Source organism: Ochotona curzoniae, unplaced genomic scaffold (genome assembly GCF_017591425.1).
Source record: "Ochotona curzoniae isolate NIBS_2020 unplaced genomic scaffold, NIBS_Ocur_1.0 scaffold_3835, whole genome shotgun sequence".
NCBI classification, from domain to species: domain Eukaryota; kingdom Metazoa; phylum Chordata; class Mammalia; order Lagomorpha; family Ochotonidae; genus Ochotona; species Ochotona curzoniae.
The window spans coordinates 22,592,966-22,620,471 of record NW_024467114.1 but is presented as its reverse complement, the minus strand read 5'-3'; the positions used below and the strand labels follow the sequence as shown (position 1 = coordinate 22,620,471).

At 44.9% G+C, this 27,506-nt stretch overlaps 1 protein-coding gene across 2 annotated transcripts in view; it reads right to left on the bottom strand.

The window, feature by feature from the left end:
• The window catches only part of PDE1C (phosphodiesterase 1C), a 418,728-nt gene that overhangs the window by 280,230 nt on the left and 110,992 nt on the right, over positions 1-27,506 (bottom strand). For both annotated transcript variants that reach the window (XM_040964585.1, XM_040964586.1), the window contains exon 2: positions 10,514-10,564. In XM_040964585.1, coding sequence (XP_040820519.1) covers positions 10,514-10,564 — 51 coding nt within the window. The remainder of the gene's footprint in view (positions 1-10,513; positions 10,565-27,506) is intronic.

Here is a 27,506-nt window from a genome sequence, read left to right as displayed (position 1 = left end):
CAGTCGAGGACGGCCCAAAGTCTTGGGACCCTACACCCAGAAGAGGCTCTTAGCTCCCAGCATCTGATCAACACAACTCCAGCTTTTGCGGCCACTTGGGGAGTGAGACAGAAAATATTCCTCTGTCTCTCCTCCTTTCTGTATATCTAACTCTCCAATAAATAAATCTTTTTTTAAAAAAAAATTATATTAAATGGCACAATGGTACAGTCACTTTGGTAAACAGTTAGGCAGATTCTCAGAAGGTTGAACGTGGAGGCACTCAGAACCCTGCAAACTGTATTCCCTGGTTTATAGCCAAGCTAAACACATCCACCAAAAAAGTGTACTCAAATATTCATAGTAACACTATTCACAATAGTCAAAAGCTACTAACTACTTAGTGCCCATCAACTGATTCAAGGAAACATACAATATGGTCTCTATCCATACTACAAAATGCTATTCCACAATAAAAAGGGACTGTATTCTTATACCCACTTCAACATGAGTGAAGCTGAAAATAGCACACTAAGTCAAAATATCCAATCACAACAGATCACACATTACCTGAATTCATCTGTATAAAGTGAACAAAATCAGCAAAATTTCAGAAGCCCAGAGCAGATGAATCGTTTCCTAGGAGTAGGGAGGGTCGCAGGTCTCAGACCAGTGACTCTTATACAACGCAGGATTTCTTTCTCAAGTGACAAAAAACTTCTAAAATATGATGATGATGATGGTGAGTGTACAACTCCATGAATAAACTAAAAGCCGATGAACTCTATACTTCAAATGAATAAAAATGATCATAAGTGAGTTAGACAGTTCAATAAAGATTTTTTAAAAACTTAACAGCAACAATCATCCTAATATTCTTTTTAGGTTTTGACTGTATATCACATAAAATAATAGGTCATCCTTTTCCTGTGTTTATTCTTTCTAAATTCAACTGCCTCCTTTCTAAAGCATACCCTTAATTTTTCAGTCAAGATCCATGTGTGGTAAATTCTCTCATAGTGAACTTTCCTGGAAATGTCACTCTCTCTTAAATGGTATTTGTCTCTGTGTAGAATTCCAGGGTGACAATGCTTTTTGTCATCACGACATAAATACTATTTATCATCTGCCTTCCAAATACACTATGGAGAAGCCTGCAGTGATTATTAACCCTGGGCAAATGTATCAGATTAGATATGACAGGATAACAGGGATGCAAAAATCTAGTAAGTTAAACAAGATAGAAGGTCATATCTCTGTATGTAAAAATCTGGACATGGGGGCCCGGCACGGTGGCCTAACGGCTAAAGTCCTCACCTTGAACGCCCCGGGATCCCATATGGGCGCCAGTTCTAATCCCAGCAGCTCCGCTTCCCTTCCAGCTCCCTGCTTGTGGCCTGGGAAAGCAGCTGAGGACAGCCCAAGGCTTTGGGACTCTGCACCCGTGTGGGAGACCTGGAGGAAGTTCCTGGATCGTGGCTTTGGATCGGCATAGCATCGGCCGTTGTGCTCACTTGGGGAGTGAATCATCAGACGGAAGATCTTCCTCTCTGTCTCTCCTCTCTGTATATCTGACTTTCCAATAAATAAATCTTAAAAAAAAAAAATCTGGACATGGGCATTTCAGAACCTGGCAGCCTTGTTCCACAAAGCTGTCAGCTTACCACTCTATCAACCTTCAGTGTGACAATTATCCCTGTGACCCAAGATCGTGGCTGAAGCTGAGGTATCACAGGTATGCTCTAGGCAGCAGATGCAAAAGAGATAAAAATGAAAGAGGTAAAAGGGTACACAAAGTGCCAGTGAAATTTCCAGAAATGTTCCTTTGCCACATCTGTTTACAACTTAGTGATCAGAAACGGTCACATCCACCTTCCAGAGAACTCAAAAAACACACTCAGTTTAGGGGAACAGGTAACCCGTTATTCCTTTCCAATTCTCTTTAATTGTCTCATTGTGTTCTCACTGTGTATAACTTCCCTGTTAGATGCCGAACAGCAGGCCAATGTTTCCTTCCCTGCCTAAAACTGAGTATGATATTTCCATATGCAGATTCACACCACTAATACGTGCTCAGCTAATGGATATTCATCAACTGTTCTCAAAGTCTGTTTTATCTTTCATTGTGAAATTCCTATGTGATGTATGCTGGACCTTGTCACTCCGCTCTCTGAAGCAGTGAGCCGTTGTTCCATGTTCACCATATCCCTGTGTTACAGTAAGGATAATCTCCTCGCATGTATCTTTCCTCTGCTCCCTAATTTCTCTTTTTAGTCCTTCCAGTCAAATAACATTGCATTTGCCTTTGGTTTTGCTGGTATGTTTAATGCTTCCCATATTGCTATTCTCAAAGTTCTATCGGTTCTCCACATGTCTTACTCCGTTATTACAATTTAGTTCTTTAGTCATTTTTAAATAGTTTTCATTTGTATGTTCTCCCACAGCGTCATTCTTGTATCTCTTAGGATCCTGATTCTCGATTTGTTGAATTGAGAATCTGCTCCTCATCAGCTTTTTGTTTTGTTTTAATGTTGTGTTTTGAGCTCCTATCTATTTGGTCTTGTTTTTGAAGAATATTTTATGACTTGAGTTTCCTTTAGAAGATTTTTGCAATATTTGAACCCAAAAATAATTTTCATTCATTTTTCAGTCTGAAAGGGTTTCTGGACCATGAGGGTAGATTCAATTTCTTAGGAAAAAGTTCATCTCAAGAACAAGAGGAAGTTAACAGATCCCCATATTGTTTCTCTGCGCCATTTTTCTCTTTCATTAAGGTTGGAGAACTCTGTTATCTTTTGCTGTGTAACTGACCACATCCAATTTAATTGCTGTAGAGAAAAACCAGGTATTTGTTCTCAACCCTACACTTCAGGATGGGTTCGAGGTGGCTTGTTCAAGGAGCCTTTCTATTTGCTTACAGTACGAAGACAGGCTTTGACTGACAAGCCTTTCTTAAACAGGCAGCAGGAGGAACCTTTATCATCTTTCATAGTCTAACTCGGTGAGTCACATCACACACATTTGTGCTGCATTTCCAGGCCACACAGACTGAAAGGGTGAGAATGCAGGCATCCCAGTGGAAAGCGTGTCAGCATCACATTACAAGAAGAACATGTGGGATGGAATATAAAGTTGCAAATATTTTTGGAAAACACAACCTTCCATATGTTTTTAACAGTCTGAGCTTAGGCGCAAGTGTCAGATCCAACTCCTCAGGATACACAGTCCAAGCCCTTCTCTCCTTTCCTTGTGTAGATGCTAAAACATGTGCTACCAGATTCCACAGACCTTGCAGCACCGCTCCACACCACAGAGCTGTGGAGTCAGCAGACATTAAACTCTTTCTTCACTTCCATACCTCTAAAGCACCCTTTCTTTGCCGCAAGTTTCACTACGTATTTTTAAATATTTTTACGCAGTATTTCTATGTGTGTGTGTCTAAACTCTCTCTAGCTAGAATCAAAAATGTTCTTTTACCCCCCAAAAAAAGTGGCCATGAAGAAGTAAGAGGAAACAGTACTTGGAACCCAAGAGCCAAGCCATGTCATCCTTATCCTCCTTGGGGTCACATGGCACACAAAACTTTCTGGTGAGTTTTTTAAACTGTGTAAACTAATACACCAATAGAAAGGGGCAAATAATTGTCACAATCTCCACATAATGCCACAATTTCTATCCAGAGAGAAGAAAGTTTGGCCAGAAAAAAACAAAATCAGTTGAAAGGAATAGAAGGTGAGGTACTTGGGATTACAGTGTCAACGGGTAACAAAGGTAATCCAGAGAAGGTTTCTGATGCTGTGCAGAAGACATCGGAGGACAAAGACATGAGAGGAGATCAAGAGGTGGTAGCCATAAGCTGAATTACTGGCAGGGACAAGCACGGTGGCACTCACACCCTTTACTTGAAATGCTGACTCAAGACCCGGCTGCTCTGCTTCTGAGCCAGTTCCTTGCTAACATGCCTGGGAACCAGCAGACAATGGCTCAAACTGAATTCCTTTCACCCATGTCAGAGACCCAGCTCTTGACTCCAGGCATCAGCCTGGCGTGGTCCCAAATATTACAGCCATTTGGGAAATGACCCAAGGATGGAAGACAGATCTCTCTATCTTTCAAATAAACAACTAACTCCTTTTTAAAATGATGGGTTGGAAGCTGACTTAAAGGACCATTTTGAAGAGGACCGTGAATTCAAGCCGTCTCTATGTAAGTGCAGTGCCTAACGTTGTCTTTCTCATTGATCCTTTCACCTTTGATTAGCTTCAGCTTGGACCAAGAGGTTTTGGTGTTCTGAAGGAAATGAAGCAAGATATGTATAGCATTTGAGGGATACGTCAGCAGAGATGAAGAGATACTCAAAAACATGCATAGGGGAACAACCAGGAGTGGGGATCAGAACCAGAGCTTCACATACACAAGCATAAGGAATCTTTGAATATCTAAAGGGGACGCAGAAGTGATGTGAGCCTAACGACCTGCATCTCAGAAGACTGCTGACATGGAAGTTACATTCCACCCCAAAGCTCCTGGAAGCTACTTATAGTATTAGAGGTCAGCTCACCAGCTACCCGATACACCAGGGCCCAGGGGATACACAATCACTCCTCCACATTCATGGGTTCTATATCCCACGTATTAAACCAACCACAGACAGAAAATACACCTTCTAAAAGTGCCTGAACTGAATAATTACAGACCTTTTCCTTGTCATTTCCCCCTAAACAATATAGGATAGAAGCAATTTACATAGCATGTGTATTGTATTGGGTATTTCAAGCAGCTCACTGATAATTTGAAGAACATGGGAGGATTACATAGGTTATGTGGAAATACTAAGCCATTTTTAGACGTAGCTTAAGCATCAGCATGCTATCCTTGGAGGTTGATTGTAGCACACGTGTTTCAAAAACCCCCATCAGACTCTTTCAAGAAGAGAAAAATAAAGTGAGTTTTAGTCCCCGCCACACCCCCCCACACACACACACACAAACATATACACTGCAGTCCTTCACTCTGACCAACCAACTTCTACCATTGCAGGAGTTCCTGCAGAAAACTCAGGACCCCGTGACAGAGGTGCCATAGAGGAAACTTGAGTGTGGATGGGGTGATGAGCATTGCACTGAATCACTGAAAGCTCTAACTTGGAAGCTTTTCTTGGTAGACAGCTGTATCTGCTGACTGAGACAAGACTTGCTAGGCTAACAGCTGTAGTTGATGAAAGGGAAATACAACAGTGACGCCCCCTGGTGGGGAAGCAGAGAAATAAATCTTGGGAGATCACAAATTGGAAGTAACTTTTGTTCTGAAACACAAATTCAATTCATTAACAATACAAACAGAGTTCCAGGATGATGATCCAGACATACACACAGTTACACATAGAAGGCTGCTGTGCCAGCTAAGAAGCTTTCAGTACTAGGACTAGGTGGGAAGGGACTTTAGAAAAGAAAACCAAGGCATATGCTCTGGAAAACATCAATTCCAAAGTTAGGCCCTCTTCCCCTAATCCCCCTCAGCCCCTGAGTTCCTCCATTAAAGTAAAATGATAGCAATAACAACCTTCCTTCCCCAGTTCTGCTCACTATTCTACGAGATTCTTTCAGCCACGCCTGCTTTCATCTGTCCAGGCTCTGCTTCCTGCAGTGTATATCCCCCAAGAACACTGAGCACCCTGCCACCAGTCTCAGTCACAGCTCATGGTCCTTCAAATCCTCTCATCACCCTTCCTGTCCTCACCGTCCTGAGTTCATGCCACACCCAGGCTCATTGCAAGCACCCTGGGTTTGCCATGATCCCTCTAACTGTAGTAACCAATCTAGAAGAGCTCTCTGGATGGCCTTCAGTACTGCATAATTTGGAGCTTGTCCTGGGCTCTCACACAAAGGGCATCCCTGTGGGATGCGTGAGGAGTGCTGCCTCACCCTCCACTCCAGCAGGTGCACTCTCACTGCACGCCCTTGCTCACTTATTCCCAGGGGTGAGCACCCTTCACCCTTCCCAGAAGATCCAAGTGACTCCCCCTTGTTTCCTCATCCCTCCACCCTGGCTACCCTGCTCTTCAACAGCAAAATTTATACTCCACAAAACCTGAATTTTTTGGTACCTCCCAAAAGCAAAAGATGCCAAACTGAATGGCAATGACTAACTAGTCTTCATTTTCTCACTGCTTTGGATAGCACTACTTTCTTGTCAACAGTTGCTTATCTCTGAGAAGAATCTACTCTCCCCTTATTTAGGGGAGAATACTCCAGAATGCAATTGCCCAGATGCACAAGCCTCGGAGTCAGTGTTCCCTCCACTCAGTGTCTTCCAATACCTGAGCCCTCCCGAACGAAAGCTCATTGCATTGCCCTGAACCTGTGTAAGTCTCCCGGAAACCAAATGCACACTAAAATCCAGGCTGCTTCTGCCACACTGTGGCCATGTCTGAACACTACATGTGGCTTCTATTCCCTTACCTGTGGGATCCCTCATCTCTTAAGGTTACAAGTCAGCTTCTCTACCTGTTAACTCTGCTTACCCACCCAAAACTTGAACTACTCCTTGTCTTCTCCAAAGTGACAGCATTGAGTACTCCTTGCCTCAACTGGCTGAAGGAACGCCAATCCAACACCTCCAGCTTCTCTTATCAAGCAAGCCCCAACCAGATCCCTCCACACACTGATAAATTTTATCTATTTGTAAAGCAGAGTGACAGAGCAAGATCCATTTGCCACGTGTCTCCCTTAAGTGGCTATAATGGCTGGTGCCACATCAGGCCAACCACAGGAGCCTAGGACTTTATCTGGGTCTCTTACATAGGTGGCAGGAGTGCAAGCACGTGGGCCATCTTACAGTCCTTTTCCAGTTGTATTAGCAGAGAACAGAAAGCAGAGAACTGGGACTCCAATATGGGATGCCAGCATCTCAGGCTACATCTTAATCCAGTGTGCCACAGTACTGGCCCCAATAGCTCCTCTTTTCTGTCTCCCTGATTAGATCAGCTACTCATCTGTGAATCTCCAGGGCCTAGCATGCAAAAGTCTCCAACAAATATGGAGCAGGGCGGGAGGGGGAGAGGTAGGGAGGAATGGCAAGCAGGCAAATGACTCCAGAGGCACTTTATAAGTGGTTAAGAAACAGCTTGGGAGATCTACACCCCAAATGGCAGTATCTGAGCTCAGTCTCAGCTCTGCTCCTATCCCAGCTTCCTGTTAATTCACACCCTCCTAGACAGCAAGTGATGGTTCAATGACTTAGGTCTCTGCTACTCACATGGGAATCTTGAGATGACAGCCTGAGTGAGCTGGTAGAAAGAAGATGTTTGTGGGGCAGTCTTCCCAACTATAGCATCTGCACTACTCAAAAGACCTCAAGTTCCAAAGCCACAGAAAAGTCAAGCCCTAGCCCCTAGGGAGAAGCCATACATAAGACTCCAGGACTGCTGACCTCACAACAGGTGCCAATATCAAGCCATCTGGCAGACCTACATACCCTGGGTCCAACAGCATGTTGAAGCCACCCTGCACTCCTCACTCTCCTGGACATTGTCACTCCTAGGGATGTTTTGAAGGGAAAGGGATCATCTCCATTTCCTTTTGAGTTTCTCACGCTTGTTGCCTCCTCCCTCTACCTAATCCCTATTCTAAGACATGAACCATATGTTGTTCTATGTACCTACAGCTGTCGGGAAGATGCTCCTTCAGAGTTAGGCTGTGAAGACATGGAAACCACAGCAGGAAATGAGGGGTCAGGGCCAGTGGTAGGATCCAGCGCCACAGGAAATCCATGCCATGATGCCCTTAAGCCCTCTGGCACACCCTCTGGCCTCCCCGTCCAGAGCTATTCTCTGCTGCCCTCTGCCCCTCCCACCCCACCCCACCTAATCCCAGGGCCTGCGTCAGAGTTCTCCATCTGCCCTGCTGAAAACAAACCTCAGTGTGCACCAGTCCTGCAGCCTCTGATGCTCTAGGAGCTGTCAATCATGCCAGCCCCTCCCGTCTTCCCAAACTGAGCACTCCATTCAAATCAGACTTCAGACATGGCAGAGCAAGGTGAGTGTCCAACAGAGGATTTTATGCCAGGAAACGCTTATTCTTGCCTAAAACCCACCTCTTTTTATCCTCGCTAGTATCTACTACAGACACTCTGTAACTGCTGACGTGCCGTGTGTCTTTTTCTGGGACATTGCAGTCACATTTTTTTTTCTTTTTATATGGTTTTCAGAAATAGCTCGATCTAGTGAGTTGGCCACTAATGACTTTTACTTCCACTATAGATATTCTCTCCCCTATGCTCTTGCTCATCTTCGTAACACTGATATAACTGCCTCGTAACTCAGTCACAGTTAGGAGAATGTGGACAACACTGACAAGAGAAGACACCCTCTCAGCTGCATCGGAATTCCCACTCTGGCTTCACGGTCAAGGGCCATGCCCCTCCCTCCCCCGCCCTACACCTTGTCACAGGTGTCAGGATTGCCCAATGGGATGTACGCAGCAGTGCACACAGCACGGTCAGGAGGGAGTTCCAACTCATTAGTTTGCCCGACTGCAACTCAGGAAGCAAAGAAATAAAAAGGATAGAAGCATATCCACCATTGTCATTGAGTTGTGAGGTAGTGCATTTATTTTGAAAATAATAACTCCAGGTAGGAGGGCAATGTACAATTGAGCCAATGAGAACCAAGTGCTTTATTACCCAATTTCTAGACTGTGAGCCCTTCGTCCTCATTCATTATCAGACTGCAATTCTACAAAAACAATTTCCAAGAAGCCAGGACCAAAACATTCTAAGACTTCTTACGAGTTAAAAAAAAAAAAAAACAAAAACAAAAAACCAAGCAAAAAGGCAGAGTTTAGAAGAAATTTGTCAAGGAAAATTACGCTTTCCATTTTAACACACTGATGTTGACTACATGCCAGAATATTGATGCAGCAGTTAAGACATTGCTCTGCTTTTTTTGTTTAAAAAGTATTTATTTATTTGGGGCGTCAGAGTTAGAGACAAGGAGAGACAGAGATCTTCCACCTGCTGGTTCACTTCCCACACAGCCACATCAGCCAACTCTGGACCAGACTGAAGCCAGGAGTTTTTTTTTTGGGTCTCCCACACAGATAGCAGGGGCCCAGTAGCTGGAAAATCTTCTGCTGTTTTATCCAAATCATTAGCAGTGGAGCATCGAAGACACAACTGATGCCCATCTAGGATGCCAGTGTTACAGGTAGCAGTTTATTTACTCTGCTATAACGCCTGCCCCTGTCTCTACTTCTAAATCCAAATTACACTTAATATAATATACATAAAAATAGATAATACAGACCCTGAGACACAGAAGGTGACAGTTCCAGTAGCTGGACCCCTGTTATTCACATGAGAGACCCGAGTTATGTCCCAGGCTCCTGGCTTCAGAATGGCCCAGCCACTGTTACTGCAGGCATTTAGTGAGACAATGAGCAGATAGAAGAACTTTCTTTCTTCGCCTCCCTCCTTCCAAATAAAATGAAAATAAATAATAAATAAAACATAAAAGATAAAGATGAAACTGCTCACAGAGTAGCCCTACTCAGACCCTGGAGAATAATGCCACAGCTGGGAACTTGCCTCTTTGCTCTCACACCTTGATCTCAAAAGACAACAGTGTTTTTACAAAGGTGGTGACGTGCTTCTTCGGATGGGGAAGCCCGGAAAATATCACTTAGTTATTCTAAGTAAAAACCTGCATGGCAGTGACAACATTAGTAAATTTAAAAAAATAAATAATTACAACTCTCCCAGCAGGCTGGGGAGTGCCTCCAGCCGGTACCACTGAGTGTCCAGTATTTCTACTCCCTTCATCGGCAGGCAGCCAGGTTTTCACTGCAGAGAAAGCATTCGCTTGTTGGATCTTATGCATGCCAATCACATGGGCACTGGAATCCTTCGAGACTTTTGACTCCTGCCCTGCCACTGGGATCAAGATCCGGAGACAAGGAAACCTCCACAGCTTGCTCACAGCCTTGCCAATATCACCACACCTACTGAATAACATCAAGTCTACCCAAGCTTCCAAATGTGGCCAAACCGGGGTGAAGGCCGTCACAGCAATGTTTCCATGAATATAAGACCATAACAGTAACACTACTCATGCTGCCTCTCACTTGATCTTTTTTAAGAGGCCACGATTGGGCACTCTGAGGTTACCCCAGAGAAAGCACTACCGCCAGCAAGCTCTAATGTGAGAGCAATCAGACTCCACTAAGTAGGTCTGCACAGGGAGGTGAATCATGAAGCTCTAGGTTTCTAGAAGCTCTAGGTTTCTGCTGCTATAAGGACCGGAGTTGGACCCACAAGGTGCAAGAGCAACTTGGGAAACCACATCAGCAACTGAGGCTCAGAGATAGGAGAGGAGCGGCAGCTCTGTGTTCAGATGAAATATTACCCGATAGAAGACATCTCTCTCTAGCAACCCTACTTTGTCAACTCCTGGTGGGATCACGGGGCAGAACCACACTGGGGAACAGGCTCTGGAAGTGTAGTGAGCCCAGAAATCAGTGAAACAAGATTCACTTACGGGAGAAGCGTGCGAGGGGTCTGGCATTCTTGTCTCCAGCTTCATTTGCAACTGGGAAAAGAAAAACAGAGGATGCAGTTAGCAAAGAGGCGCCAGTGTCTGTAGAACTTGCCCAGCTCTCAACAGCACGTCCAGCTGTTTTGACATAGAACCTTACATGAAAGTCCTTTTTGTTTGTTTCTTTTTTTATTGGAAAGATAGATCTACAGAGAGAAGGAGATACATAGGGAAAGATCCTTCATCTGCTGGATCACTCTCCAAGTGGCCATAATGGCCAGAACTGAGCTGATCAAAAGGTGGGAGCCTCCTCCAGGTCTCCCATGCAGGTGCAGGGTCCCAAGGCTTTGGATCATCCCTCTGCTTTCCCGAGCCATTGCCAGGGAACTGGGATCCTGCTGCGTGAAAGGGGAGAATTAGCCAGTGGAGCCATTGCACCAGACCCAATATGAGAATTTTCATTCGTGAATAAAACAAAAAAGCATGCTTACTCTCTCTCACTCCAGATTTCTCTCCATGCCAGGATGAGGTAAAATGCTTCATTCATTTTGATTAGAACATTTGAATAAACATGAAGACATCCTAGCTAACATCTAGTTTCATATTCCTAGAAAAATTACCTGGCTTCCAACTCACTTAGTTAACATCAGATATTCAACCAAGTGTCCCTTCTGCACACACAGCTTGGGGTGGGGGCAGTACTGGGTGAGTTAGTGGGGAGCATGTTCAGAAAAGAGCAACCAAGTTAAGAAACCTACTGAATGCATATGTTCACAAATACGGGTATTCCAGAACATTGTCTAGAGCACAGTCCTGAAAAGCTGGGTCCAAGAGTCCCCCAAATGGTTTCCCCCCAGCTGACCATCCTGTGGAGGAGGCATACTTCCTACCCCTGTAATTTATGAACTCTCCTTGTGGGGGGTGGGGAACAAGATCAGTTATTAAGTAGAATCACAAGTTTCATTCTCTTTAAATATCACTTCTAACTCTCACGAAGATTATACCCTGGTTGTTTTGTGTATACAAAGTATATCTACTTGAATGAATACTCAGACCAAGCAGCACCAAAAAACTATTCATTTTTGCTCAGAAAAAAATGCACTCGATGCATGGGTAGAAGAAAGGACATGGCAAATGGACTCATTAACGGATGACGAATGGTAATTAAAGGACAAAAGTACCTACTTCCTAACTTACTACATCATTTTTCAAACAATGCAATGAGTCCAAAGAAGTCCCCTTCCCCTTCTTACAAAGTCAGACATTTTAAAATATCCTGCGCTAGGACTATTTTTTTCCAGTTCATCATTTAGTCTCAATCTCTGTTTATTCTAATGATTAACACTGTCTCATGGTGTCTCCATTATAAATATGACATTGCAGGAAAATGACCAGCAGGGGGAGGTGACATTGCATCCAGCTTCCATCATTGTTCACTCAACATTTCAAAAAAGGAAAAAGAAATCAAAGAATTACTAAACTGCAGGCCAAACAAATTGTAAAAAAAAAAAAAGGATCTTCATAAAGGAATCAGGAGTTCTAAGAGCTGTCTTCTATAAACATTTGTAAATAATTCCCATCCACAGCCCTGCTTCCCAGCATAGCCACATCTAAAATACTTCAGAATAGCAGCCTGCTCTGCCACTAACCATCTTTAACCACAGTGAGTATCACAGAGTTACATAAGAGATGCACAGGATTTTATAAGCATTTAGACAATCTCAAGAGTTCTCTGACTAAAGTTGTTCTAGAAGAAATCCAGAACAAAGCAGGCAAATAGCAAGGGGATAAGAAAGAAGGAACGAGCCCTAGTTGGTATAGACATGACTTTCTCTGGTCCTTGATTTCAGATTCTGTGCTCCTTAGAGACATCGACCTTGAAAGGGAAAAAAAAAACAGCAAGTTTGTGGGGTTCCCCCCTAAAAAAAAATCTGCAAAGACCATTGCAGTGGCCAAGAACACCGGCCATCATATAAAGGCTCAACTTGGAGATGTTTCTCCCAGGTCTCATGTCAGAAGCCACTGCCTGCTCTTCCAGCTGCAACCTCCTTCCCCACCACCCTTTCCAAGGACAGGAATGGCTGGCTGCTCCAGACCCACATCACTCCAGCAGAGGCAGGAACCAAGATCAAGGCCAGAGAACCTCTAGGAGACATGCCTCTATCCAGAAAGAGTGTGAATTGCACTATCAACCTTACGTGCCTGCATAGAGACCCAGTGCCACATCCCCTGCCAAAAGGCCTCTAGTGATCAACCAGCAGCTACAAGACACAATCAGGTCAAACCAGCCTAGAATCAAAAGCCCAGCTCCAACTTACTCTTCCACTGTTATCGTCCAGAAGATTTTGCAGTGCCCAGACATATGCACCAAACTGGCAAATGTCAAACATGCCCTTTACATATCCTCCCCACCTTCCTGTTGTCCCCTTACTCTAGGACATCCCTCCCCGTGTCTTTACCTGGCTGGCTCAAAATGCATCCTTGAAGATGCATTTTTTTTATTTATTTTATTTTTATTGGAAAGGCGGATATACAGAGAGGAAGAGCTTCCATCCAATGATTCACTCCCCAGGCCACAAGCAGGGAGCTGGATGGGAAGCCAGGCCGCCGGGCCACCAGGACCAGAACCGGCACCCATATGGGATCCCCGGAATGCAAGACGAGGACCTTAACCACTGAGCCATCATGCCAGGCCCTGAAGATGCATTTTTTAAAAACAAGCAGCAAGCTTTAATCATAATGTTGATATTCCCTTAAACACGTAGAAGTGGAGCTTGAAATACGTGAGATCTTATAAAAATGATTATGTAGGTTTATGCAAGGTTATCCATGCTATACGATTAGGCAAAATAAACAGGGTCCAGATCAGAACATATAATGGATTCTATTGATATGGAGACATACGTCTAGGCTATCTGTGGATGTTGGCAGAAAGACCAGTGGTATGGTGTTTGAGGACACAGATATGTACGCTTGCGCACACACACATTTATTTCCTCTGTGTACTCACTTAATAGAAGAGCTATAAAATTTTTCACATTTTTCTCCATAAACTCAATAGTTTATAGTAAGCATGCACCATGCTTATAGCCGGAAAAAATATTAAAAGCATGAAAAGTGATCAACTTTTGCTCTTTTTCAAAATGTGTATTTTATATATCTATCTATATTATATATAGATATATATGTGTGTGTATGTGTGTGTTTATACATGCACACATCTGTTTCAAATTGATCACAGAATCCAAGGTACCTGTTATGTCTAGTCCAAGAGGACTCCTGTAAGATTCAAAAAATGTATCCCTCACCCCCTTCTCCAGGGAGTTCCACACACTTTAGTCAGAAATGTGCAACCTTAGCCACATCAAAGTCACTCAGGGAACTTTACAAACTCCCAAAGCTCAGGTCACACATAGACCAAGTGGAAATTAGAGATGGGAGACCAACAGTAGTGTTTTTTCAGTTCCCAAGTATTTCCATTGAACAAGCCATAATGAGAAACATTGACAAATGGTAGCTATGCAAAGCTTTATAAAAGCAACATCCAGGGACATAGCACAGCTCAGACACTTTCCTTTTCTCAGAATGCTCCTCTTTTGTCATTAAAGTCCTAAATCGGGTATGCTTCTCCTTTGGGAAAATTTTACCTGTTTGTATTCGCAGGCACAGTAATGAAGGTAAACTAGTTCCCATGCTGCAGGGTTCTTTAGAACACGACTGGCCTCAAGTGGCCCCTAACCTCCACCACATATGTACTGAGTTTGTATCAAACTAGACTCTGGGCAGGTTGCCACAGAGGATTCAGCCTTGAAATGTAAGCAAGAGAAGGAGGTGAAATATGCTCTTTAGTCTTGCTTTATTCAATTCTGATTAGTCAGTGAACTGACATGATGATGATGATGGTGATGATGATGATGCAGCATTCTGTGGCCTCATTCCAGATCCACTGACTTGGAATGACTGCAGGTGGGATGGGTTTCTAAACAATGCCTTAGAAGCCACTTGGCCACACTAATGTCTGAAAAGAAGCATTATAAACAAATTATTTCTCTAGTGTGTTTGTTGTATGCTTCTCCCTCCCCTCAAAAAAAAATGGTGAGAAAGAAATCTCAATGTCAGGACTGACCACACAAAGAGTAGTAAGAAGGAGGCAGAGAGATGGAAAGTCAACTCGGAGCAAGCAGTACCTGACTCCCAGGCATCTAAGGGGGCTCTGGTGTTCCAGAGACGTCATGTACAATCAAGGCTGTTGGAAGGGATAGGGGAGAATGAAGGGAATGGTAGGATGGGCCAAACAGTGGTGGTGATGATCTGGGCAGGTGCACACTGCTTTGTAATCAAAACTAGCACCAGAAACACTGCTTCCCTTATTTTGGAAGCCCTAGAACCCAAATGAGCATAAACACAGCTGGGGTGCTGGGTGTCAGGGCAAACACACTGAGAGAACAAACTCAAGGAAGAGCCTAACTTCCTGTAAAGAAATCTGTCTGACACACTGATTGGATACGACTGGGCTACAGCTCTGAATCAGGTCCAGGTAAGCTGCTTTGGAGAAGAAATTTGGAATGAGGTTTCTAATGGAATCAAGGTACCTCCCCTAGTTATTGTAGAAACAAGCTTGGAATGCCTCACAGGTATTTGATCTCAACTCCCCTTCCCTTCAACTTGTAAGGACCCAAGCAACAGCAGGGAAATTAAGATAGAAATGCTGGGAGGAGGGAGTCAGTGCTGTGGCTTAGGAGGCTGGCTTCCACATACAATGCCAGTATCCCCTATGGGTGTCAAGTCCCAGCTGCTCCATTTCCAATCCAGCTCCTTGCTAATGGCCTGGGATAGCTTGCAGAAGATGGCTCAAGTCCCTGTAGGAGACCTGGAAGACACACCTGGCCCCAGATGAGCTCAGTTTCAGCCATTGTAGCCATTAAGGTATTTAACCAGCAAAAGGAAGACTCGTGCATTCATTCATTTTCTTTCTCTATATAACTGTGCCTTTCAGATAAAAAATAAATCTTTTTAAAAATACTAGGGATAAAAATCAATCAAAGACCAGCATGAATTATCTTTCCTAAGTGTTACCTCTAAGTGGTCTTCCTTAGCCAATTCTTGAGATTACATCACCCTACTGATTCCTTCCCCTACTCCCCATATCCTTTCCATACAGCACTTTCTTCCACCACCCATTCAAATGTTTTACGTTTTATTTAGATTTATTTATGATTTTATTTGTCCTAAATGTTCTACATTTTATTTACATTTATCTACAATTTCTGTCTTTCTCCATCCACTACAGTATAAATCCCACATAGGCGTGGATTCTCTGACCATAGCACCATTACCATAACCCAGTGCCCAAATGCCTGACACACAATGTTTATTGAATCGATGACTGCCTTCTCAATCAACCACGCACAGTGCAACAAGGGCCAAGAATGGAAGGAGGTAACAGGAAGATGCAAGGACATTTCCCTCCCTGATTCCCCAGTTGTGCTGTCAAAGTCCATTCAGTTCTTCAAACATGTGTAGCAATCCCTGAATAAACTGAAGATACCAAATAAATCTAAAAGCACCCAGTATGATCTCTGCCTTCACACTTCTTAAGACTGCCATTTCCATTTAATAAAGAGAACCCCAGAAGGACTGGGTAAGAACAGGCACTTGGTACAGTAGTTAAGACACTGCCTGAGACACTTGCATTCCACATCAGAATGTGTGGGTTGGCGTTCAGGCTCTGCTTCTGATGCCAGATCTCTATTGCTATGTACACTGCAGAGTAAGTGATAGCTCAGACACTTGGGTCCCTGCCACTCATGTAATACACCTGAACTGAATTCCAGACTCTCAGCTTCAGCCTAGCACAGCCCTAGCTCTGATGCTCATTTTGGAGGAAACCAACCAATAAGAGATCTATACTCTTCAAATAAAAATACTTTTAAAGATTTATTTACCTGAAAAACAGAGTTACAGAGAGAGGGAGAGATCTTCCATCTGTTAGTCTATTCCCCAAAGGGGCACAACAGCCAGGAACCAGGAGTTTCTTCTGGGTCCCCCACATGGGTCAGGGGCCCTAGGACCCCAGTCATCCTTGACTGCTTCCCCTGGCACATCAGCAGAATTGATCAGAAGTGGAATGGCCAGGACTAAACACACCCATAAGGGATGCTAGCACCACAGGCAGTAGCTTTACCTCCTGCACCACAGCACCAATCCCAAAATGAATATCTTTTTTTTTTGAAGATTTATTTATTTGTTAGTGGGAAGGCAGATATGCAGAGAGGAGGAGAGACAGAGAGGAAGATCCTCCACCCAATGATTCATTTCCCAAGTGACCACAACAGCTGGAGCTGAGCCGATCCGAAGCCAGGAGCCAGGAGCTTCCTCCGGGTCTCTCATACAGGTGTAGGGTCCCAAGGCTTTGGGCTGTCCTCAACTGCTTTCCCAGACCACAAGCAGGGAGCTGGATGGGAAGCAGGACTGCCAGGATTAGAACTGGCGTCCATGTGAGATCCTGGCATGTTCAAGGCAAGGATTTTAGCCGCTAGGCCACCGTGCTGGGCCCCGAAATAAATATCTTTAAAAAGAGATACTGTATAATTCTTCAAGGAGCATAGAGTTATGAGACCAAGCCCCCACCAAAGCCCTGACATGTCTGATGTCTTTGGCACTTGGCCTCTTTGCCTTCCACGTATGCACTAAGCTTCAGCAAACTCTGTACTCAGAAAAGAGCGAGGCTATACCCTGACTCCCTTCCCTGCTGTCTCCAGACACCTTTTGGGTAATGGTGAACATTATTCAAAAATATGTTTTTAAACTGCCTGGTCCAGCTCTACATCTCATGCACACATCCCTACAACACCCCGAGCAGTGCCAGCTCATGCCTGCCCTGCCTCTAGGAAGTGAGCTCCTCCTCCCAGCAGACAGCTTTTCAGCAGTTCTGCCTAGGTAGCAGGTGGGAGACAGGGGAGGGAAGGTTCCATAACGAGGCATCTTGCTCAATCTCCACACTGACCCTTCCACAACAGGTCCAATTCCCTTCTCCTTCCAAACTCTGCTGACAACCATCAGAGATTCAGACCTCTAAGCACTCTCTTCTCCAAACTGACAGGCCCTGCTCCCTCCTCATGTGACAAAAATATCCCAAGCCCTTTTCCCCACGAGCGTCATGTCTCTTAAGTTATTACCAAAACAGGAGAACGTATGTTTATGTTTAAAGAGTCTTGGCAGCCCACTACCTAGTGCCACAGGGATCCGCAGGCTGAGCCAAATCTCCTTCCTTAGTTAGGACTGAGGGGAGTCTCAGGAGAAGTGATGGGGCCCTGGGAACTGCCCCCTGCATGGTATACCACAGGGTCATCCACAGATCAAGCATATTGCAAAAGGCTGACTGGCATCTAACTCAGCATGTCTCAGACTCAAGCACATGTGGAGCCGTGTGGGTCTCTTGTTAACAAGCAGTTTCTTTTCCAGTCTCTCTAGGAAAAGACCCAAGCATTAACATTTTTAACAAGTTTCCATGGATTGCCAATGGCTGGTGATCCAGGCAGCACACTTGACGTCACCAGATGCTGAAGGATACAACCCCACTTTGAAACAGAAGAGCCACACATACTTACTAAGAGCTCCTTGGCAATCCCTGGCTTGTTTTGAAAACATGCTCATGTGGAATGCTTTGAGAACTGCTCACAGCATGACCCAGGAACCCACCTCAGGTGGGCACTGACAGTGTGTGCGGTGGGAGGCAGAGAGTGATAGAAAGAAACTCACCACCTGGACATGAGGCATGCAATACAACAGAGCTGAGTTGGAAGGTCCCCCGGCCACCTGAGCAAGCGGCCAGCCGCAGGGCACAAGCCCAAAAAGCACAGGGAGATCCCAAGAGTTGAGCAAAGAAACCAGCCTCACAGGACCGGATTTGAGCTGTTCCATTTGCATTTGAGCTCCTCTTAGTAACCTGAGCTTATGAGAGCTGGCATACATGCATGCATACACAGGAATGCTTATATATGCACACACACACACATCAGCTCAAGCATGCACTGCCAGCGTTATTATGTCCAGAAGCATAAATCATTGCATCATTACCAACTGGCTGCAGGCTGGCCAAATCAAAATGCATCAGAATAAAGGCCTAGACCCAGAACACCAGGCCCTCAGGCCAGGGACCCAGATGTACACTAAACTGAACTCCCCTCAGTAGAACCACATCCCTTCTCCCTCCAGCCTAGCACAAGGCCTGGCACACACAGGCCACCAATCAAAGGGCTGGTAAATCGTGGAAGGAGCCAGGCATGGCCACAAAGACACAAAAGCCCTAGAGTGGACACTGGTAGTGGTGACTGCTGGGATTTCTCTTCAGTCCAGAAACCTACGAGCCTTGTAGCTGACATTTCATTTTCTAGTCTGCATGAAAGTTTGAAGAATTTGGAGGTGGGAAGGAGATGCTACAAACTGAAGACAGGTATATTGGCTTGGCAATCGGAGCACTGAAAAATACCCATGCTGAATTCCTTTGGGAACAGTTCCCCAGAGTCTCCAGAACCCCTGTGGTTTTCATGCCCACTGCCTCCTGGGGACTTAAGACCAGTGTGCATTAGGACTCATCTGACAAGCTCCCCAAAACAAGCTCTGTCCCCAGGTTTCCCATCTCAGTGAGTGGCACCACCAAATCACCCCCACCCCCAACCAAGGCTGATCATGGCAAGCATGTGACATGACCTTGATTTTTCTTACTCCCACAGCCCTTTCCTCAGCAAATCCCTGGGTCTTGCCTTTGAAATAGAACCCAAGACCCTACCGCTCCTTCAGTTCCACCCCAGACTGTCAGCTTCAAATAGCCAGCACCTTGCTCAGGTGCTCCACAGACCACAGCACTCCCTGGGGAGCCTCCCAGCATCTCTTGCCATATCCCCACTGCAGCCTTTTCCAATGCCTTCCTTTCTGCAACTCTGACTTCCAAACAAATGAAGAAATGAGTCTCTAAGATAAATGAGGCCAAGCCAGACTTCCATCCTAGACCAGATCCCAGGGTCTCATTCTGCAGCACTATTATCCTCCCTCTTACAGATCTTGTCACCTGCCCAGCAGCAACCTTCTGGAATGCAACTGACCCAAACAGCATGTCCATGTGCCCAGTATGTCCACAATGAGAACTCCCCTTGCCCTCCCATGCCTCATGACCTGTATATAGAATTGGCCTCTTATTCATGTACAAATTTCTCCACCACAAATACCAACACAAGAGGACCCAAGCACCCTGCAGGCAGATCCCAGCTGTCTAATTCTCTGTATCCCAGAACTTTGCACACCATAAAGCCTCCCTCACTACATATGAACCAGTCCATTGCCTCGTCTGTGTGACTGGCTGGCTTCCGGAGGCACAGGCGCTTCCCACCTTGTCATCTTCACTTCTCCTATAAAACGCCACAGGCTCCCGGTAGCGCACACTACAGGAGACAGCCCATGTCCAGATGGCAAAACCCCACACACATGAGTCTATCACAGTCCAGCCTCTCCTATCTCTCGTCCCACCCCCTCCACACACCTGCACTCCAGCCACCCTGAGCTGCTTTTCTCATGGAACACACGCTGCACACTTGTGAACCTTTGTTTGCATCCTTCCCTTAACCCCCCCCCCACCTTCTGCTCTTTCGACTTCTGCTTCAAGGACCTCAGGGATGGCGAATGGCCCTCAGCACTAGTTCCCAACCCACTAGGTAGGGTGCAAGCTTTACTGCTCCAGTATCACTTTCCTCACAGACAAACTGAGTCACCATCGCCTCTCGGGGTCAGCAGAATAAGACAAAACATGAAGCACTGGGCACCATCTTTGCACCCGGACACAGTGGCAGGGGCCTGGGAATGTTGAACCCCAACAGGATAAGCTCTGTCTCCAGAGGATTTCACTGTGATGGGAGCAGCAATGGGTGGATAAGATAACTGCTGAGGCACAGCGTGAGGGGTGGGCATCAGGTCTAGGGCTCCAGATGCCTGGTCCCATATCACAGTACTTGGGATGTATTCTTGGCTCCAGCTCTGAACTGGGGCCTCCTGCCAATGCGGGCCTTGGGAGGCAGCAGATTCCTGACGTGTGCTCCTAGCTCCTGGTTTTAGTTTCAGCCATTGCAGGCATTTCAGGAGCTTTCAGGAGCTTTCCCTCCCTCTCCCCTTTCTCTCAGCCTTCAGCCCCAGAAGAATCAGAGAACCTTCCTAGCACAGGGCCAGAAGAGGATTGAGACAAGGAACATGAACAGGGCAGTTTACATTCAGGAGATGGGAGAATATCTCAGCCCACAAGACACCAGAAGTGACAATGATGAGATGTTAGGGCTATGCAGGAGAGGTCTCCAATACTGTTCTAAAGGATCTGTACTCTGCACAGACAGGAATGATATTTCCAACTTATAAATGAGACGATCTAAGCTCTGATAGTTTAAAGACAACCGGCTAGGAATTGGCAAGCCTAGCATTCCAAAGCAGGATGAAGTCACACCTGGGTCAGGGCTTTTCAACTGAGTTCTATTTGGCTCCTCAAAGACCCCCAGTAGGCTCCCCACAACCTGACCTGACAGGGGACCCAGTGAGTGCCATGACTCTTGGATGGTATAGGGCCTATGTCTCCCCACCCCAGGGTCACTACCCTGCCCAGCAAGAACATGCAACCGGTGCTCCTCTCCCTATCTCGTCCCAGCTCTCCGAGGCCTCCTCACTGCCTAGCAACCATGATGCCACTCTGCACCCCCGGGTGAGCCACCTGCCCCTGGGCTCTCCCTGTCCTCCCACAGGATCAGCAGTAGCAGCAGCATTCCACAGCAGCTGGCCCTGAGTTTTCCTGGGGCAAGCCAACAGGACATGCTTCCAAGCTCTGAGTTTATCATGGAAACACAAGGCCACCTCACCACCTCAGTACCCCTCCCATCCCACCCTCCATCCCAGCTGTTATTCTGAAAGGGGAAGTGATTGAGGCCCTGAAGATCACACCATAGAGTGAACTCTCAGATAAAGAGAAAGCAAATTCACATTGCCAGAGCAACCACTCCCGAAGCCTTTGGGTTTTTCCATATATTTCTGTCTTTCATGACTACACTCCATGAGATGGACATTACTAGCTTTTTTACCCAAATGAATATAAAGGGATCCAAAGAGGTTCATTAACTTGCCAACAGACACGAAGTAGTGGTTGTGTACAGCCAGGCAGATTGTGCACTGCATACCTCTAGGCAGAAATCACAATATAATCACCACCATAGGTTTATATGTTTATCATGAAAATTCTCCAGCAGAAAGTGATTTTAGAAGGGGCATTTTTTTCTTGTTTGCACAAAAGCAAATGAGGGTCAGCGATGGTTCCACAGGACTTTCCCACTGCTCAGTGCTGATTTGATCCTGTGGTGTTCAATTTCCAGGCCCTGGCTCTTTCTAACAGATGTTCCTTGGGAGTGCCCCAAGCATTTCCACAGACAGTTCAACTGGCAGAGAGGGAACCACAAGCATCTAGGGCTTCCCAGCTGGAGAAGCCATTGGCAGCCAAGACTCTGGCTCGGGATCTTCCCTTTTCCTTTGTTCGTTGGAAGGACATCAGCCCAAAGAGGAGTAGCTATCCACCATGGCGCAGCCAGGCATGGCACTTCTGACCTGAGCCACTGAAGGCAAGTTTGACCTTAACAAAAAGCTGCTCTAATCACAGCCTTGGAAGGTCAGGGCCTGGTGAACCAGGCTGACCCTTTCAACTTTCTTCTCCATGGGGAGTGACGGAGATGAATGAAGGGTCTCCAGGAATACTGTACTTCATATAACAATTCTCTCATGTTCAAGCTGAAAGAAAGGAGCTGGGAGGAAGGTGGAAGGTATGGACTCAGAAGCCTCTGGGATAGGAGAGAGGAGCAGTCCTCTGTAGACCTGCTGGGTCCGGGGAGGGTTGTGGTTGTCAAGTGAAAGCTTCTGGGGCCCTCCCTGGGGACTCTCAAGGCAGTCGGTATCTACCAGGAAAGGAAGGCTTGGCTCCACACAAGCCTCTCAAAGGCCCCTGGAAACCATGGTGACAGCCCCCAAGTGGCCCCTCAGTTCTGTCTGGGCTCCAGCCGGGGTGACAGGAACCGAGGGAGAAGGAACAAGAGGAGGAAATCCGAGAACTTAATTTGAATGTTCCATACAGGATGCCAATTAAAGTACCTCCTCCCTTGGAAGCGGCCTGTTCCGCCCGCCCGTCCCTATGTGGTTGCCTTATTTACAGACCTTTCCAATTCCCTAGACCTGGCTTAAGACCCTCTAAAATCACAGAGACCCCCAAATGCCTTGGCACTGGCATTCAAAGGCTCATGGAAATCACACAGCTGGCTCTTCAGGGCTGACACTAATACAAGGACATTTAAGACAACACCAAACAGGACATGTATTTGGCACAGTAGGTAAGACTCCACTTGGGAACTCCACATGCCAGACTGGAATGCCTGGAGTCCCAGCTCCTCTCCCTGTTCTAACTCCCTGGTAAAGTACGCCTTGGGAAGAAGGAGAAGACAGCTCCATCACTTGGGCTCTATAGATCACATGCACTGGAGACCGAAATGGAGTTATGGGCTCCAGGACTCAGGCTGCCTCAGCTCCAGCTGTCGTGGGCATTTGAGGAATGAACCCAATGCCTATGTCTCTGCCTTCTAAAGAAAATAAATAAATATTTACAAAAAGAAAAGATATGGCTGAAAATGGTTACTTCCACTTTCATGAACTCAGCCTGATTCACTGACGTTGATCCTGCACACAGCTCCCTGGCAGTCACTCAGCAAAAAGATTCAGAATGTCTGCCCCCAAGACTCCACACTTCACACAGCCCTGGGAGCGCTGACCCCCCAAATTCCCTCCACATTTGCTAGAGAAAGTATTCAGGTCACCCCTGAAAGAAAGTTTCCACAAGTCCCTAGCAGATCTCTATACAACTACATTTACAGTCTGTCACTCTTTCATTATACTCTTCCAATATTCCATTGGAGCCCGATTTTTCATACAAGACCAGCTTCCTACTTCACAGGAGCTAAACATACCAGAGAGCCAGTAGGTGGGGATAATTATTAAAAAAAAAAAAAAACACATTGAAACCTACTTATTTTGCCCCATTTTGCAAATGAATGAGATGAGCATGCAATGTCCCTGCAGAAATCACAAACACAAAAGAACACAGAAGAACTTGTGGACATCATACTCCATCTAGATACAGAGTTGGTCAGCTCAGAAGATGCACAGCTGACTGTGCTGGGAAAATGTTCTCCAGCAAAGAAGGACTCAGAGCACAGCACAGAGTGACCATACCAATGCACACACATACATACACACATTAACAATCATCCATACAAAACCAGGAACACTTTATGTCAATATGTTTTAAGAATTGAAATGGATGGATTCTTAGGCAAAGCAGATTTAACAAAAGATAGAAAGAAAAATGCTATCTGAAGACTTTATATCACTAAAGAAAAAGCAGAAAAACAATGATCTACTATATATCCATGAAGATAAAAAATGCTTGATTGAGAATTTTACAGTCAAACTATATCAAATATTCAAGGACTAGATGAATCAAAACTAACACAAGCTGTATCAGAAAGTCAAAACTCTAAAACTGAAATGGACAAATCATGACAAGAAGAAATAATCACAGAAATAGGGAAAATTCACATAAGCCAGTATTACTCTGATATCAAAGACACCAAAGAGGAGAAAGGAAGGAATTGTAGACCAACCTCTGTCATGAACATAGATACAAAGAAACAGATATTAGCAAATTGAAGATGGCAACATGTAAACAAAAAAGGTAGGATGTGTGTTGGTATGTAAGGATGGTTGAGCGCTTTAAAATCCATCAGTGAGTCTTACCACATTAACCACCACCACACACACAAAAAAAATCAAGATCATAACAGCTAATGCAGAAAAAAAGATTAACAAAGTTTCACATCTATATATAATAATAAAAAAAACCAGCAACTAGGAATAAAAACAATTATCTCCAACCTGATGAAAGGCATCAATAAAAACCCACAGCTAAATTCACACCTAAGCAAAGACTAAGCTTCTTCCCCTGCATTTGGAAATAAAGGAAAATACCCACTCACCAATCTGTTCAGCATTATATTCTAAGTCAAACCAGTGCATAAAGGCAAGGGAAAAACAAAGAGAAGGCAGAAAAGGGAAGGAAAGAATAAGATAAATACTTTGTGACACATCTATCAAACATGTACAGAATCTGAGTGCTGAAAAAGTAGATAGAAATAAAACAACAGATCTAATGTGGTCATATTCAACAGAAGGGCTTGAATCATGGCACAACAGGTGAAGCTGCCACCTGCAACCCTAGTATCCCATGTGCACTCAAGTTCAAGTCCTAGCTGCTACACTCCTGACCCAGCATCCTACTAATGAGTCTGAGAAAACAGCAGAGGATTTTCCAAGTTCTTAAGCCCCTAGACCCACGTGAGAAATCCTGAGGAAGCCCTTGGCTCCTGGTTTTGGCCTATCCCAGCCCAGGCCATTACAGCCATTTGAGGAATTAATCAGTGGCTGTTAATATAAATAAACAAAAAATCTTTAAAAACAAAAATACTCAATATAGTAACATCAATTCTGCATAAGCTGACCCTCTGATATAACACAATTTCAACCAATTTCCAACAGAAATATCTAAGTAGAGCTTGAAATGCATATAAGCAAGGCAAATGAGGTCAAACAGTGAAAACATTTTGAGAGCAAGCACTCTCTGATTTCAAGACTTAAGCTACAGTAATCCAAACAGTGTGGTATTACAAAATACCAGTAGGAATCATATACAGAGACTAGAATGCAATCCACACAAACGTGGCTCAGCAACTGTTGCAAAAGCACTTTCATGTAGAAAGTCTGGACAAGCATGTCTCCTAAAGGAGATGAAAAGTCACACTCACTCAGAAAGCTGCGCACATATTCATGGCAGCTCTATTCATCACCACTAAACAATGAAAACCACCCACCTGCCCTGTGGTAGTGAATGGATAAGAAAACGGTGCCACACCCATGTAACAGAATACTACTCAGCCCTACAACGCAGCAGGCTATCGATAGATGCAATATGCATTTTTTTAAAGATTTACTTATTTTTATTAGTCATCAGATATACAGAGGGAGAGGAAAGACAGAGAAAAAGATCTTCTGTCCACTGATTCCCTCCCCAAGTGGCTACAACAGCTAGAGCTGAGATTATCTGAAGCCAGGAGCCTTCTGAGTCTCCCACATGGGTGCAAGGTCCCAAGGTTTTGAACCATCCTCTACTGCTTTCCCAGGCCACAAGCAGGGAGCTGGAGGGGAAGTGGAGCAGCTGGGACATGAACTGTTGCCCAAATGGGATCCCAGGGCATGCAAAGCAAGATCTTTAGCCACTAGACTACCATGCCATTTTTAACTGAGTGTTTATCAAGTCTTTAAAGCAGTGGCTAATATGCAACAAGTAGTACATATCCGTTGTTGAATAAATAAATCAAAATTCCAACAAGGTTTTCATGTAACTTGAAAAGCTAGTTCTAAAATCTGTGAGGCAAAATATTGGTCCAAAAACAGTACCAGCCATCTTGAAGAACAGAAGTGGGAGGAGGGTAACACTCATGCTCTCAGATATCAGCACTTAATTAGGAAGCCATAAGACAATGCTTTATTGGCCCAGGAATAGAGGGATGGAATTAAAAAATTCAGAAATGAATGCTAAATGAAAACTCAATGTAAACCAGAGAAGGCATTACAAATTAGTGGATACTGAAACTCATAATCCACATTAGAAAAAAAACAAGTCCTAGTCCACATCATTTACAACTCCGAATTCCAGGTAAAGACCTAAATATGAAAAGCAAAATTTTCACAAAAAAATGTGATTTCCCGAGGGCAGTTTCCTCAGGACTTCTTAACCAAGATAAAGCAAAAACCATGAACTTTAAGAATTGGCATTGTGGTATAGTAAGTTAAGCCACCTCTGCAATGCCAGCATCCCATACCTGACAGCCAGTTCATTCCTGTTCATCTTCCTCTGATCCAATTCCCTTCTACTGAACTGAGGCAGGCAGCAGATGATGGCCCAGGCACTTGGGCTTCTGCCACCCACGTGAGAGACCCAGACAGAGCTCCTGCTTCCTGGCTTCAGTCTGGCCAAGCCTCTGCTGTTGCAGTCAACTGGAAACTGAACTACCAAGGAAGGATATTACTGAATTTTTTTTCTCTTCTCTCCCTCCCTCCCACCTTTTCTTTCTGGCTGTTTTTAAGTTAAAAAATCAATTTTAAAAGCATAGAGATGTTTTCTAGCAAGCAGAGAAATGAGTAAAAACAAGGAATGGTGTCAGGAGAACTTTCACTTGATTTGTCATGAGTGTCACTATAGCCACTCAGCACTGTTTAGTCCTCCTCCGCCTGCTTCAAGCTGGGCAAGCACTGGGATTTGCTTCTGCAGCAGAGTCACTTCTAGGTGGAACCTTGTACAGCCCAGCATGCAAGTCATTGCTTCTCTTCCCTTTTGTCCCTGGCTCTCAGGGACTCATCATGATGCTTTCAGCCTGTGTCCTGAGTTGGTTCTCTACCTAATCCAGCCTGCTCACAGCATGTGGCCTGAACAAGTAGCAAAACTTGGCTCCTTTGTTTTTGGCCACTTACACTTGAGAGCTGTTTGTTACAGCAGTGTCAACCAGCCCATTCTGACAAGAGTTGCATCTGGTTCCTGTATATGGGTCGTGTGTGCGGATGCTTATTAATTATTCATGGTGCTTTGTCGACCTAAAATATTTCATCATTTTTTTTAACAACTGTCTACGAGGCCCAGTGCAACGGCTCAGTGGAAGAAACTCCTGACTCTTGGCTTCAGATCAGCTCCGGCTGTTGTGGCCACTTGGGGATTAAACCATCAGATGGAAGTTTTTGCCTCTCCTTCTCTCTGTAAATCTGCCTTTCCCATAAAAATAAGCAAATCTTTAAAAAAAAAAAAGAAGAAGAAGAAGAACTG